We start from the raw sequence: 15,477 nt of genomic DNA, 5'->3' as shown, positions 1-15,477 counted from the left end.
AAAATAACAGTGATGGGAGAGGTTTTGACATAATTTACTTGAGCAGAAAGCAATACCACAATCTCAAATGGCCCTTGAATGTTGTAGCTTTAATTTTGTAGCTGGCAGTTGTGGAGCAAATCTACAGTGTATTGCTACAAACTGCATTATATTTTATGAGCTTATATGTTAATGGAAACGTTGAATCTAAGGTAGTATAGCTGTAAAATAACATGTAGTGGAGTTGAAGTAGGACGTAGCATAAAGTAAACATACTTTTTAAAGTACCTAACAACTGCTGATTACTTCCCATAGTCAAGACAAGGCAAGGCAGCTTTATTTGTATAGCAAATTTCAGCAACAAGGCAATTCAAAGTGCTTTACGTGAAACATTTTTAAAATGTTAGAAAACAATTTAAAATCATTAAAAGACAAGAATAAAATGCTGATTAATATCTCTTTGGAGAGAAGACAGGGCTTTCTTTTCAGGGCAGCACCAAAAGAGAATTGTTTATGAAACTGCGCCATCTTGTGGACATTAATGAGAGCTTGTAAACAAATATGTTAACACGTCACATTTTCCCCATGAAATCTGTGCTCATTCGCTACTTGTGCATCACTGCTAGTATCGTTATGTTATATGCACATTGATGAAATATCTGTGGTTTTTATCACTATTTGCAAAAAGCACATGCATAGCCACGGACAGCCCCATAATTGGCTTTGTCCTTTCATCTGAAATATCGAAATAGAAATACGTCGAATGCAATATTAACATCCTGCAAACGCTCGAAATGAGGGTTCACAAATTGTAGAAATGGATGCTAATCCGCCTGCAGTCTCTGATCGGACTAGAACCCCGCTGCGACCACGTTGGAGGTGGAGCTTGAAAAAAAGAAAACGCTCGTATGGTTCCGCTCTCGCTGCTCTGTGGTCGCGTTTTGCACGTATGCGCGTCTTATCTGGTGAGAAAGGACTTCAATTTGAGGAAGTGAAATGATAACCTAACGGCGCCTCGACTAAAACATTTGCCTGTCTTCGTTCACTGGATTGCAATGCCGCCACAGCGAGTATTCGCCCTGCCGAGGCAACAATCTCTGCTGCTGCCTGCCGTCATCAACCCGTTTGTTCAAGACACCAAACTAACATCAGCTACCATAATTAAAGTGAGTATGGCGTTTCAGATCAGCGGTCACGTAAAGGCAAGCTTTTGTAGAATACAGGCATCGCTTTTGGCAACACGGCTCACACACACATCTGATGTGTGAAATTACACCAGACGGCTGCTGCGTAACCAGGGCCTATAATCTTCTCCAACGAGGCTTTGACAATCGGCTTGCAAAGCATAAACAATGAGAGCTGTTGTGTGTGCTTTCTAGAAAGCCGTCCAGTGATGGTGGATTGCTAGACTCGTGCATACAAGCTCTTAAAAATGTAAACAGGCAGGTTGCAATTAACCCTGGCAGCAGTCTTCCCTTTATGGTAGCCTATAGGCCTGTAACAAATATGATATTTATGATATGTGTATGTGTGTGTGCCCCTCTCCATGCAGTGTGTCCTCCTAGGAATATTCCTGGTCCCTATTCGCGCCATCCTTATGTCCCTGGTTCTCATGGTGACATGGCCAGTGGCTGTCATAATAACCCTCAACCATCCTCTGAAAGGAGCTGTGGAACCAATGACAGGCTGGAGACGGTAACTAGGATACAAACACACCATCCCACTGCAACACAGCCTCCCACGGAGCTGCCCCACACATCACTTGCAGCAGATGTCAAACTCATACATCATGGCCTTGTGGATGTCAGACTCACTTAATGTCTTATCAAATCTGAATCACTTAAAAACTTCATAATTTCACAGTACAGCTGCCTTACTGTAATCACTTTTGTTTACATGGGATATTCTACCAGAAAGGTACATTTCCACTTCTAAAACTCATTGAAGGAAAAAACATTTTTTTTTAATCTGAACATTAAGCCATATGAAGGACATGTTAAGCTATGAGAAACACATATCGTGCCATCTCAGCATGTTTTTATGCCTGAATTAAAAGACATTTTTCACCCCCTAAAATGTCAGGCCCTGTCACAGACAAATTTGTAAATGTTAGAAAGGTTTCCTAATGACTTTTTTTTTATACAAATAGCATTTTCTTAATGATCACATGTCCCTGATTGTATATGACATGGTTTTGGACAGTTTTTTATGTAATGTGACAGGGCTGACCGAAAACATGGGGACAGTTGTAAAATATGATTTATTTGTAGAATTTATGTAACATTTAATGTTTTTTATCAATTAATGTAAATGATAATAACTTAAACTTTTAATAAATACTGATTTTTTATTTTATTTTTTTCTAAATTACAGTTTTCAGAATAACAAAATTATGGACAAAGTATTTCAAATTTGGCTGAAGACAGACCATTTTTCAGGATTTGTAATTTTCTAAAGTGTTTTTAATTAAGAATAAAACATCCAAGGACCTAATACATTACATATTCCTTTAAAGCGCAACTCACAGAAATCACCCATTTGGCAATTTTTTGTCAGTTTTGGATTATACAAGTTTTATTCACTGTAACAATTCCAGGACAGATAATGTACGATTCTGGTAGAATGTCCCACATAATACTACATTTTTTCCACCTGGTTACTAAAGTAGAGCTTGGCCTAATGCATGTACAGGTACCCTGGCTATGGCGTAAGAAACCTCACTTGGTTTTTGACTTCCTTTTTACCAGTGCAGCGTCATGTAAACGTTTTGTGTTTGCAAAGTGACAATGAGTCACCATTTATTAAACCTAGCCTACAGAGAGGGTGTTGGCCACTAACACCATCATTTTTTGCAGGTGAGCCACCCTATTCAGTGCATGTAAACATAGCTTTGGTGAAGGAATACATTGATTTTTGAGAAAATAGGTGGAGTTTCACTGTACAAATATGGTACATTTCACTAAAGCAAGAAGTAGCAGAAGCAATGTGTTTCCTGGGTTCATAAACTGGACCGGAAAACACAGCGACTGCAACACCTTCTCAAAATAATAGTTCCATCCTGACGTGACTTGAAGAATGTGCAGCAGCTTGCATTACTGCTGAATCATGTTTCTCTAGATCATATCTGTACCAAAAGCAGTACTTAAGCTCAGTTGCCCTAAGATATCCGAAAGGAAAGAGCCAGTGGTATTAGTAGTGCTTAATAAAAGGAACTGAGAGTGATTTATTCTCCATTGGTTATTATTATTATTATTATTATTATTATTATTATGGAAATTAATTACATTGGTCATCTAATTTGGCAGTGTATAGCCACATAGTATAAATACAGTATGTTATAAGTTTTAATTTAATGAATTTAGCATGTCATAATTCATATATTGACATATTACATGTAAAATATCTAGTGGTTGGATTGTAGTATTTTACCTCTGAGTACCAAACAGGGTGCGGCATTTTAAACTGTTTAGCTGTGCAGATAGTAGCTGCTGTATGCACGGTGTGCAGTTCTGCAGTTAACAGGAACATTCTTGTGTGCTCAGACCACAGCTTTTTATGATGATTGTGACCAAACATGGTCTAGGGGGTGGAAAAAAGAGAGAAGCTTATCTTGCTCACATACCTATTTGGTTTGCTGTTAACAGGCTCAGATATGCTGGGGTGGGGGGGGGGAAGTTAAAGCACTGAAGCTTAGGATTTACACGGAAAGGACAAGATTACTAAATAGTAAAAAAAATGTACTCTTTGAATTATTAATTTTATTAAAATGGACAATTTAAATGTTCAGTAAATGGTGTTCATGATATTACCATGAAATCAAAACAGAACTCCAAATGGAAGCCTGCGTCGCTCTTTGTTGCAAAGGGCTTTCTGCATATTTAAGTAGCCAATATGTTTGCCATAATAACTTGATCAGCTGATACTGTATATAGGTGTTGTTGATCAATGATTGTTTTTGTGTGGGAAGCTTTCTACTCTCCAAACTGCATTGCGTTACATTAAGCTCCCTGCCCCATTGAGCAGTACGATAAATGCGGCTTTAAATAATCATAGGTTTGTATACTCTGGACAAAAGTTTTAAAAGTTCCATATCACCATTCATTTTTTTTTTTCCTCAATGTCTCAATCTATACCATGACTTCACACAATTTCTCTAGATTATGAGGAAGTATCTGGTGATGAAGGGAATGTACAAAATGATGCAACTCTTCCTGTTACTAAAACAGTTTTGCTCAGTCCATTCTGTCCCTTGTACATAATAACCCCGGAGGTGATAATGTTTAACAGAGAAACATTTTAACACGGTTAATCCAAGTGTGAAACATAGTTGTGCCTTTTGAGCTACGCGTTTGTTTTTCCATTTAAACATTTTCCATAATTGACAAAATTCTATCATCTAAAATGTTTTGGTCATCTCCAGGTTCATGTGTCGGAGAGTGATGGCTGCCTTGGGGAGGGCTTACTACTTCTCCATGGGCTTCAGAGTGGTGGTCAAGGGCAAGCAGGTGGACAGCAGTGAGGCCCCTATCTTGGCTGTGGCCCCCCACTCCACCTTTTTTGATGGGATTGTGTGCATTGTTGCAGGCCTGCCCTCCACCGTCTCCCGTGTCGAAAACCTGGCAGCACCCATCTTTGGCAGTACGATGCTTATCATTTGCTTTGTTGTTTCCATACATGGAAGTGTGTGTGTGTGTGTGTGTGTGTGTGTGTGTGTGTGTGTGTGTGTGTGTGTGTGTGTGTGTGTGTGTGTGTGTGTGTGTGTGTGTGTGTGTGTGTGTGTGTGTGTGTGTGTGTGTGTGTGTGTGTGTGTGTGTGTGTGTGTGTGTGTGTGTGTGTGTGTGTGTGTGTGTGTGTGTGTGTGTTTGTGTGTATGTGTGTTGCTAATGTGAGCTATTTTAATTAGCTGGATACATGGTTACACAGCATTTGCTCTTACCAGTCTATCACTGTGTGTACTTTGTCTACAGCGAACCTTGCCAGAAGTGTCCCAATTAAAGGTCCCATGGCATGAAAATTTCACTTTATGAGGTTTTTTAACATTAATCTGCATTCCCCCAGCCTACCTATGGTCCCCCAGTGGCTAGAAATGGCGATAGGTGTAAATCGAGCCCTGGGTATCCTGCTCTGCCTTTGAGAAGATGAAAGCTCAGATGGGCCGATCTGGAAGGTTACCTCCCCTTTCTCTGCTTTGCCCGCCCAGAGAATTTGGCCCACCCATGTGAGAGAGACGTCATGGCTTTCAAACGAGCAAAGCTGCAGTTGGTCAAGGCCACACCCCCACCCTCCACCTTGCCCCCACTCTCTCCTCCTCAATAGCTACAGACACAGAAATGGCACATAAGAAAAACTCATTGTGGGACTGGCTCTAGTGGCTGTAATTCTGCACCAAGGCTGAATTCTGGGAAAGAGACTTCAGATACAGTATTAGGGGACCACTAAGGTCTATATAAAAGCATCCAAACAGCACCATGTCATGGGACCTTTTTAAGAGCGTATATGTTGTAAACATATTGATTGTAAATCTTTACAGTCATTCCCCGAAAGAACCTAGCAGGCCTGCATTGTTGCACGATCCAGCTTTCTAGCTCAAAGTTTGTTGTTGTTTCCGGAAGCGAACAGAGTTTGAGAACGGTAACGCACAGAGAGCGCAAGGTGGTGCTGGATGTCGGGCAATTTTCCTGGAAATATACTTCCATTGATCCAGACTAATCGTCATCTGACTGCACAATTCCACACCTTTTTATGTACATTACTCTTACTTACAGGGGCTTGTAACATATGTAATGCAAAGTTATCATTTTATACCCCCTATTGGATATCATTCTGTTTGAAATTCCCATTGAAACAGACCCTTGGCAATCAGATATCATATCTAACCTTTACAAATGTGATTTGTGAATTAAGAGTGTGCTGTAGAGTTGATAAATATTACTTCTTCAATCTATCTTTAAAGATAGTAGTGAGTGACACCATAGAGCTTGATTTAATTAACTGTCACATAATGGGGATATCATCAGTAAGGCTCCATTAATTGGCCCTGACCAATTTAATGCTAATGAGGCCATGCAATTAGGCAAAGCCTGGACATTAAATAATGAGTGAACAAAATATATATTTTTAACAATAATTTCCTCCTTATAAGTGTTTATGTTAACGTGTGTGTTGTGCCCTCTCTGCAGGGTTAGTGCGCTGTCTTCAGCCAGTGCTGGTGTCCAGAAAGGATCCAGACTCCAGGAAGAACACCATCCAGGAGATTGAAAGCAGAGCCAAGTCAGGAGGCCACTGGCCACAGGTCTGTCCCAGCACAAAAAAACATCATCAAGCAAACATTCCCCTAATATTAACTCGGTATTAGCAGTGATTATAGCTGCGGAGAAAACTTTAACCTTGGATCGTCATCAGGAAACCAAAGAGCTGTAAGTCAGGATGTCCATCTGGTTTCCTTTGTGAGTTTTAGAGGTATATTTCTTTTCAATGCTATCAGAAAATTAGCCCCAGGGAATATACAATGTTGACTCAAATACAAGTATGGTTATTTAGAAAGCATAAAATAACAAAAAATTGCCGGTGCAACGCAGATGTCTTCTTACTTAATAGTTTTATTTCTTAAGGTGCATAACAGTGGCTAACGTTTTGATGTAGGGTTACATCTTCATCAGAGTCCTGGTGATGTACCCCTACATCGAAACGTTAGCCACTGTTATGCACCTTAAGAAATAAAACTATTAAGTAAGAAGACACCAGCAATTTTTTGTTATTTTACACTGTTTTGTCCTGCCTTGGTTGCACAAGATTGTTGTGGTCTGCAGAAGCGCAGAGAGCTCTTTCTTTTTTTTTTTTTTTCAAAAGCATACTTTGCATGTTGTTAGCGGCAGTAGCATAACATTGCATTCTTAATAGAACTAATGATGCTTTGTTTGTCAGGTTCTGATATTTCCAGAGGGAACATGTACAAATCGCTCCTGTCTTATCACTTTCAAACAAGGTACGGATTTTTAAAATGTAATTTAAATGTAGATCTGTTGCTCATAGCACATTTTCACTTGGCTTGAAACTAATCCACTGAGCAGAAAAAGGCTGGACAATATAAGAACACTCGATACTTCCACTCTTCCATTCATTCTATGACGTGGTTTGTGCATTGACTTGTTGTCAACCGATACCACCAAAACTGGGTTTGAGACAACGATTCAGCTTTCCTTCATTCCTAAAGAGAAGTCTCCATGATTTCTTTCACACTGTGTTCGCCACCTCTAGGTGCCTTTATCCCAGGGGTTCCTGTGCAGCCTGTGATTATGAGATATCCCAACAAACTGGTGAGCAAGTGTGATTGTAATACAGCATATATATATTTCACCTCACATCTTGAGAGCCAAATTCCTAGAGGCCACACTGTACTAGTTTGCACAGAAGATACTTATATAGAGGCAGAACCAAAGATGAAATAGAATGGGTAACTGTACATACACTTGATGAGACCGCAACATTAGAAGCTCAGCTTGCAACACACAACCATTGTATACCGATTGTATCCCAGTGTTAATGTTATATGAAGCTTCATGCATTCCCCTTTATTTTTCCCTCCAGGATACAGTGTCCTGGACTTGGCAGGGTTTCAGCACGTAAGTTTCTCATGTTTCACCTATAGTAGGTTTCCTGTTTCCTGAAGGTGGTGTCTTCTGCTACTTTGTCTTAGAAAATAACGTGACTATAACACCGTACAAGCAACATTATTGACTTGTATTGCAACACCTATTTTTACTGTTGAGTAAGTAACCGACTGTCTTGCTTGTGTTATGTGCAGGAAGACGCTGCTGCTTCTAACTTTGAGCCAGCTGTACACCACAGTAGAGATAGAGGTAACAGGCATTCCCCAAATGTGCATCCTTATACTGTATAATGGCAAAGATACTACAAAATGCTATTGTAATTTAGATATAAAAACATGTTGTTTGGTGTGAAGAAATTGTTAAGTAAGAAGTATGTTATGTTATATATTTTATTTATCGTTATTTCTGATTTTTCTCCAAAATGCAACTTTAGCTTTACTTTTAATTTTACTAGTTGTATCAGTGCCACTCTTAACTATCGAATTAAACTAAAGAACGCTAAGCGTGCAACCTTAATTTGCTTCAATATAGTCATTGGATTTTATGTTTAACTCAAAGACACTATACTGTATCAACCTAACTAGATGTGTTTTCTGAATTAAGGTATTTGGATTACATCCAGGTTTAAAGTTTACTTTCTGCTCGGCCTTCCTTGTGACCTTTTCGTCTGTTGACTCTGTTTCTCAGTTCCTGCCGACACATAACCCCACAGAGGAGGAGAAGAAAAGTCCTCATCTGTATGCTAGCAGAGTGCGAGAAACTATGGCCCAGTAAGTGTTAATCAGTCTGAAAGGCACATTCCACTGTGTATTGCTCAAGCACACAGTACGACAAAGTGCAATAGAAAAGCAAAAGTACATGCTTATATACACTCACCTAAAGGATTATTAGGAACACCTGTTAAATTTCACGTTATTGAAATGATCTAATCAACCAATCACACGGCAGTTGCTTCAATGCATTTAGGAGTGTGGTCCAGGTCTAGACAATCTCCTGAACTCCAAACTGAACGTCAGAATGGGAAAGAAAGGTGATCTAAGCAACTTTGAGCATGGCATAGTTGTTGGTGCCAGACGGGCTGGTCTGAGTATTTAACAATCTGCTCAGTTACTGGGATTTTCGGGCACAACCATTTCTAGGGTTTACAAAGAATGGTCTGAAAAAGGAAAATGCCTTGTTGATGCTAGAGGTCAGAGGAGAATGGGCCGACTGATTCAAGCTGATAGAAGATCAACTTTGACTTAAATAACCACTCGTTACAACCGAGGTATGCAGCAAAGCATTTGTGAAACCACAACACGCACAACCTTGAGGCGGATGGGCTACACCAGCAGAAGACCCCACTGGGTACCACTCATCTCCACTAAAAATAGGGAAATTAGTTTACAATTTGCACGAGCGCACCAAAATTGGACAGTTGAAGACTGGAAAAATGTTGCCTGGTCTGATGAGTCTCGATTTCTGTTGAGACATTCAGATGGTAGAGTCAGAATTTGGCTTAAACAGAATGAGAACATGGATCCGTCATGCTTTGTTACCACTGGGCAGGCTGGTGGTGGTGGTGGTGTAATGGTGTGGGGGGATCACTTTCGCCTTGAGAACTGCCTTAATTCTTTGTGTCATTGATTCAACAAGGTGCTGGAAGCATTCTTTAGAAATGTCGGCCCATATTGATAGGATAGGGTCAAACACGGTATTAGTATGGTGTTCCTAATAATCCTTTAGGTGAGTGTATATAAGTAATGAATACAATGTTAAACACATATGGGGTACATGTAAGTTGATGGGAACATTAAATAAGTGGTGGGGTGGTGGAGAGTATGCTGTCTAATATGATGGCCACGATTTTAAATTCAACCAATGACTCTGCATTCTTACTGACATTAGAACTACATTAGTGTAAACTGACATTTGCGTATCTTTCTGGCCTGCTACCTCCAGCTCTTTACAAGTATTTGAGCGCACCAATGAATATAAAATATATATAATTTTTTTAGATAGATGGATCTTTTATTATCATTGTGCTCATATTACAATGAAAATCTGTTCAGCAGCTCTTTCAGTAGTGTGCATACAACATTAAATACATAGAACAAAGTTAAGTAAACAGAATACAAAGGCAACTAGAAAAAAATATGAATAAAAGCAAAATATATACAAGTTATCTTAAATAGTATTGTGTGTGTGTGTGTGTGTGTGTATGTATGTATATATATATATATATATATATATATATATATATATATATATATATATATACATACACACACACAAGTTATCTTAAATAAACACGTGTTTAAAAGGTGACCTTTAACCTTTAAAACAGAGACAGTGGCTACAGCTCTTGGAAATTAAAATTGAATCGAATTGTGTCCACTGTCTGCTTCCAGGGCTTTGGGAGTTCCAGTGACAGACCACACATATGAAGACTGCCGCCTGATGATCTCAGCTGGTGAGCTAACTCTGCCCATGGAGGCCGGCCTCGTTGAGTTCACCAAAATTAGCCGTAAACTCAAGTAAGAACATCTCACTTAAGTACACTGTAGGCATCGTCATATAGGGACATTTGCAATGACAAATTTGGCTTGAAAGTTTTTGTTATTGTTAATGTTGTCTATCACACACCTGACAACCCAGGGCTCCAGACTGCGACCAAAGAGTGTGCGACTGAATTTTACATCCAGTTGCACATGTGCGACCAGCAAATTTGCCCCCGTTTTTTGCACGTTAAATGTCGAAATGTAGGTACCTGAGTGCGTAAGCACAAGCTTATCTGTCCTCTCTGAAAATTGACAGAGAGCGGTTCTCCGACACAAACACACACACACGCACACACACGCAGAGGTGCGATCGGCGCAAACTACGTCGGCTGTTTTGTTGAAGTCACAGTGAGTGATGCCGATGAAGTGGTTTCAAGTACGGTTACAGTTTTTAAAAACTTCACACAGACAGCGTTTGCTGCTATATGATATTAAAAACAGTCACGGTGCTGTTCACGCAACTGTGCCCTGGTGACTGACTGACAGGCTGAGGCTGTAAGGCAAGGCAACTTTATTTCTACAGCACCTTTCAGCAACAAAGCAACTCAAAGTGCTTTACATGAAACATTAAACAGCAATAAAAAACGGCTAAGAAATGAATAATTATTCAATTTAATAGCTTGTAGGGATGGGTTTGGGAGGGGGTATTTTTATTTTTGTTTAATTTCTTTAGAGTGTAACATATTCTAATAAAATAACATAATGTTCTAAGTACATAGGATAAATAGGTTTGGAATTATTTTTACAACTGAAATAATTGTTTTGTAATTACAGAGGGAAAGTACCGAAAAAATGTACCATAATTTCATGTATCTGTACCAATATTGGTTCAGATGTGAAAGGTACCCATCCCTAAGGGTAGTAGCCTAAACAATACATGTTTAATTTTAAGGTGAATTCATTGTAGTTGTAGACCAGAGTTGGTATTTTGTTTACTGTCATGACAGCGATGGTACCTTCTATGTTGCATCTTCAAAAGTGACACTGAATTTGAAACAGAGCATTGTAATTTCTGCATCTATTATCAAAGTATTTATTAGTAATACAGTGGAAATTAGTAGAAATATGAATATTTGGTTAGCATGTTGATTTACAGTGTGTGCCCCTAAATTTTCTGGTTGCGCCCCTAAAATTTTCAGTAGGGGGCCACTGTGCTCCTAGTGAAAAAAGTTAGTCTGGAGCCCTGCAACTGATCTGCAAGTCATTGACCTATGTAGCTTGAGAGTGATTATGTAAAATACAAAGTTTGACAGAGTATGACAAACACCACAACATCCACCTTGTGCCTTGCCCCCCTCAGTCTGAAGTGGGACAATGTGAAGAAGGAGCTAGATGGCTTCGCAGCCATGGCCAGCTCTTGTAAAGGAGGACGGATCACCATTGAGGAGTTTGCCGCATTCCTGAAGCTGCCTGTCAACCCAGCCCTCGAGGAGCTGTTTGCATTGTTTGACAGGGTGAGACATGTACTTCAGATATTTAGTTTTTATCTAACCAGAGCAACTTGGACCACTGAATAGTTCCATTATGAATTTTCTTTCGTTGACACACAGAATTGAAATAAGTCCACCTCCCCTGTAAAGCAACTTTGAGTCTATGAAAAGCGCTATATAAATTCAATTTCTTCTTCTTCTTCTTCTTCTTCTTCTTCTTCTTCTTCTTCTTCTTCTTCTTCTTCTTCTTCTTCTTCTTCTTCTTCTTCTTATTATTATTATTATTATTATTATTATTATTATTATTATTATTAAGACTTTGTACAGTAAAACTGTTCCATCCAGCAGGAAACACAGCATAAATATACTGGTTGACAACATAATGAGCAACAATTTTAATGCTCAATTTACATAATAACATACAGATCATATGTACTATTATAGTCAAAATTGGGAGGGCATCATGGTGTGGGTTCAGGATTTATACAGCCTGGAAGAGGAAACTATGATTACAGTAGTTTGGCCTCCTTCACTGTATGCCTACCAGAGTGCGAAGCATAAAAACAGCCTCTAACATCCATTTCAATAGGTATCCTTTTTCCTCAGAAAACCTATGCCTCATTTTCCAGTAATAGAAAATTGCAATTTATAGAAATCCCTTGTGCTATTATAGATATTACCCTTTTAATTTACCATACTCCCTTTAACATTCAAAAACAGTTGATGCTGGACAAAACATATATTTCTAGATCATAAAGAGTGAAGTACTATCCATTTCAATAATCTGTGCATTTAATGTATTTTTATTACTGTTTCTTTGACCCTGTCTAGAACGGAGATGGCACCATAGACTTCAGAGAGTACGTTATCGGCGTGACCATCTTGTGTCGACCGGCCAACACCGAAGATGTGCTCCGAATGGCTTTTCAAGTACGACAGAAGTATTGTGACATTGCTGTGCTCCTACTAGAGATGCTGTTTTTTTTAATGTACACAGAATAAAAAGACGTGTGTGTGTGTGTGTGTGTGTGTGTGTGTGTGTGTGTGTGTGTGTGTGTGTGTGTGTGTGTGTGTGTGTGTGTGTGTGTGTGTGTGTGTGTGTGTGTGTGTGTGTGTGTGTGTGTGTGTGTGTGTGTGTGTGTGTGTGTGTGTGTGTGTGTGTGTGTGTGTGTGTGTGTGTGTGTGTGTGGACTGGATTTTATGACTACATCCAGCTTAAGTTTAGTACCATGTCAAGCAGACAATGTGACAAATGATGTGTATATCTACTAACTTACACTAAATATAAAAAAGGTTAATATTAAAATGACATTAAAAATAAGCAAAATGCAAACAAGTACTAAACCTAAGTTAAATCACCCATCCCTGTCTTTAGTTGACATTAGAGCACAGCAAACATTACTGTGGGAAGAACAGAGACAGCATTTACAGAGGCTTGGATAATGTCAAGTTAACAATGTGTGTCTGTTGTGGAGGGCTTGGAGTCATGCTCGCCATAAGTCATATGTGGTTCTGGAATAACAGTTCTGGTGTTTGTATAATTTAACTTATTGTCCGACTAATTTAGCAAGAATTAGCTTTTTCTAACCCGCCTACCTATTTTCAACCCTTAAAGTGCTCATATTATGCTTTTTTCTTTTCTTTTGTTATATATCTATTTTGTGCACGTTATAGGTTTACAAAGTGAAAAAGCCCAAAGTCCACCCCAAACAGAAACACTGTTCACAAACTGCTCCAAACAGCTCTATTGTAGTCCAGCCTTTACTTCCGTGACAAACTTGCATCACTTTGTAACACTCGTTATAATGCTCGCCTAGCTGCTAGCGGGGCACTCCCTCATACTCTGCAACTGACTGGCTAGCAGTGCTGACCTAGTTACTGCGCATGTGCGACTCCCAACAACGATGGAACAGAAGTGAGATCAAACAGAGAGCTCAACACACAGGGTGAAAAGAGGAGCTGCAGCAATGTGCAGTACAACAAAAAGATGGTATTTTTTTGAAAATTAAACCATGTTAACCTATTCTGGTACAAAATCTGAATACAATTATGAACCTGAAAATGAGCATAATATGAGCACTTTAAATAACCTTTTATTTTTCCTGAACATTGTATATTGAAATCATTTTTGTCTCTCTTTCTGTCCTATCGCATGCAGCTGTTTGATACAGATGAGGATGAGAAAATCACCCGAGAGGAGTTTACCGCTCTGCTGCGCTCAGCTCTGTGTGTGTCCAATCTTAACATGGCCAAGCTCTTCAAGGAGATCGATGCTGACGGCTCTGGTTTCATCACCTTCAGTGAGTAGACTTCCAACGCCAAGCTACATCTTGGTCTTCTGACCTTCTTTTGCATTTCCTCCAGGATATTATGGAGTGGAAATATGTGCAGTAAATATATACAGTATTTTACCATTATTATAATTACTTTCCGGAGCTACACTGTATCCTAACGCTTTTTCTATGTGCCTGTGATTCTTCAGCTGAATTTCAAAGCTTTGCCACAGCCCACCCGGAGTACGCCAAGCTTTTCACCACCTACCTGGAGCTTCAGAGATACCAAGCAATCCAAGAGGCAAGTCCAGGTGATTTGGAATTGGCTGGTCAGACTAGCTCAGGGGAAAAAGAGGAAGAGAGCACCTCTGACAAAAAAGATGACTGAGACTGATGATGACTGTGAACTCTCCTTGACTGCACTGAGACAGAACACTGTATCCACTGCACTGAGAAGGAAAAAGCAAAAGTTGTCATCGGCTCTCTCTGACTTTTAGCAGATTCAAGTCATTTGCCACAGCAGAGCCATATTATAGGTCATGTGCTTGCCTTTTTATAGATGTTTTTTTTTAGAGTGTGTCCATTTTCAATTTTAGTGCCTTATAGAGATTTCAAAGAACCACTTCCCTAAGTCACTGCACAAGAAATGTCGTATTGCAGTCCTTTTTATCCTGAAAAATGTTTGTGTGTTTTGATCATGTGTTCATCAGATAAATAAAAATAAACGAAGAGCTAGGCATAGGATGAAAACATGTCATGTGGGCACTCATCAGTGTTTTACATTTCTAAACCCTGCAATCGTTGGAGTTTTAATGTTAGTGACAGTGTTTTATGATATACTTAAACAACTGCCTCGCCATGTTTTTTGACTTGGATACATACATTCTCTGGAGCCTGAGCTGACCCTTGCTTTGACTTAGATGAACGTAGCTTTGTGTACCTTCTCCTTTGTCCTTGTGGTCCTCTGTAAATAAGTATAAAAAATTGCCAAACCAACACCTTTTAAAATATAAGCAAAGAGTCCTCGTGCTTTTGTGTTGCAGTATAATTAGTGTACAATAAGCTTTATAAAGAAATTTTCAATCTGCCAACCCACAGATGTTGTGTATTAAAGTTATGTCTTCGAAGAGCATACGTGCTGTGCATTACACTTTTTTTCCAGCGCTCAGGGACACAGACCATGTAAGACGGCTGTATAATTAGCCAGAGGTTTGCTTTGCATGTGTATCTATTTGCATTTCTACAGAAGACTGTTGTTGCTGAGACAGCAGCACATCTACGCAGCTTTAAGTTTACTTAAGCAAATCAACCACTGAAAATAGGGCAATTTGTGAGCAAAAAGGCAACAGTGCTTCTTCAAAACAGTATATCCCAGCGGGGTATGCTTTCAGATTAACTAGCAACACTGTTATTTATTTAGCACGGTGCATTGCAATTATTTGATTTTTCTTTTTGTTAACACTGCAAAGTTTGCTTTTTAAAAATAAAACAAGAATACAATTTTAATCTTGCCTGTGTTATTATATTCACCACTGAGGAAACTACTGTATAATTTGTCTGTAATGAGGCAATGAAAGGGCTACATATGTACCTCTGGTTCTCTAAACCACCACCAGGTGCCAGTAGTTACCTACAACAATTCCAT

The 15,477-nt window shown here is 39.2% G+C and overlaps 1 protein-coding gene across 1 annotated transcript; it reads left to right on the top strand.

Moving 5' to 3' along the window:
- Positions 1-612: 612 nt before the first annotated feature.
- On the top strand, positions 613-14,845 carry lpcat2 (lysophosphatidylcholine acyltransferase 2). Its single transcript, XM_028585939.1, has 14 exons — positions 613-1,145; positions 1,532-1,674; positions 4,400-4,617; positions 6,159-6,271; positions 6,904-6,964; positions 7,237-7,295; positions 7,567-7,601; positions 7,784-7,838; positions 8,277-8,359; positions 9,980-10,105; positions 11,430-11,583; positions 12,391-12,489; positions 13,718-13,859; positions 14,042-14,845. Exons 1-14 carry the CDS (start codon positions 1,035-1,037, stop codon positions 14,218-14,220), a joined length of 1,578 nt encoding a protein of 525 aa, XP_028441740.1. The 5' UTR covers positions 613-1,034; the 3' UTR covers positions 14,221-14,845.
- The last annotated feature ends 632 nt before the right edge of the window (positions 14,846-15,477 follow it).

This window comes from Perca flavescens, chromosome 1 (assembly GCF_004354835.1).
Source record: "Perca flavescens isolate YP-PL-M2 chromosome 1, PFLA_1.0, whole genome shotgun sequence".
In the NCBI taxonomy this organism is placed as follows: domain Eukaryota; kingdom Metazoa; phylum Chordata; class Actinopteri; order Perciformes; family Percidae; genus Perca; species Perca flavescens.
The sequence above is the reverse complement of the archived record's forward strand: the minus strand, read 5'-3'. Positions and strand labels throughout refer to the sequence as shown.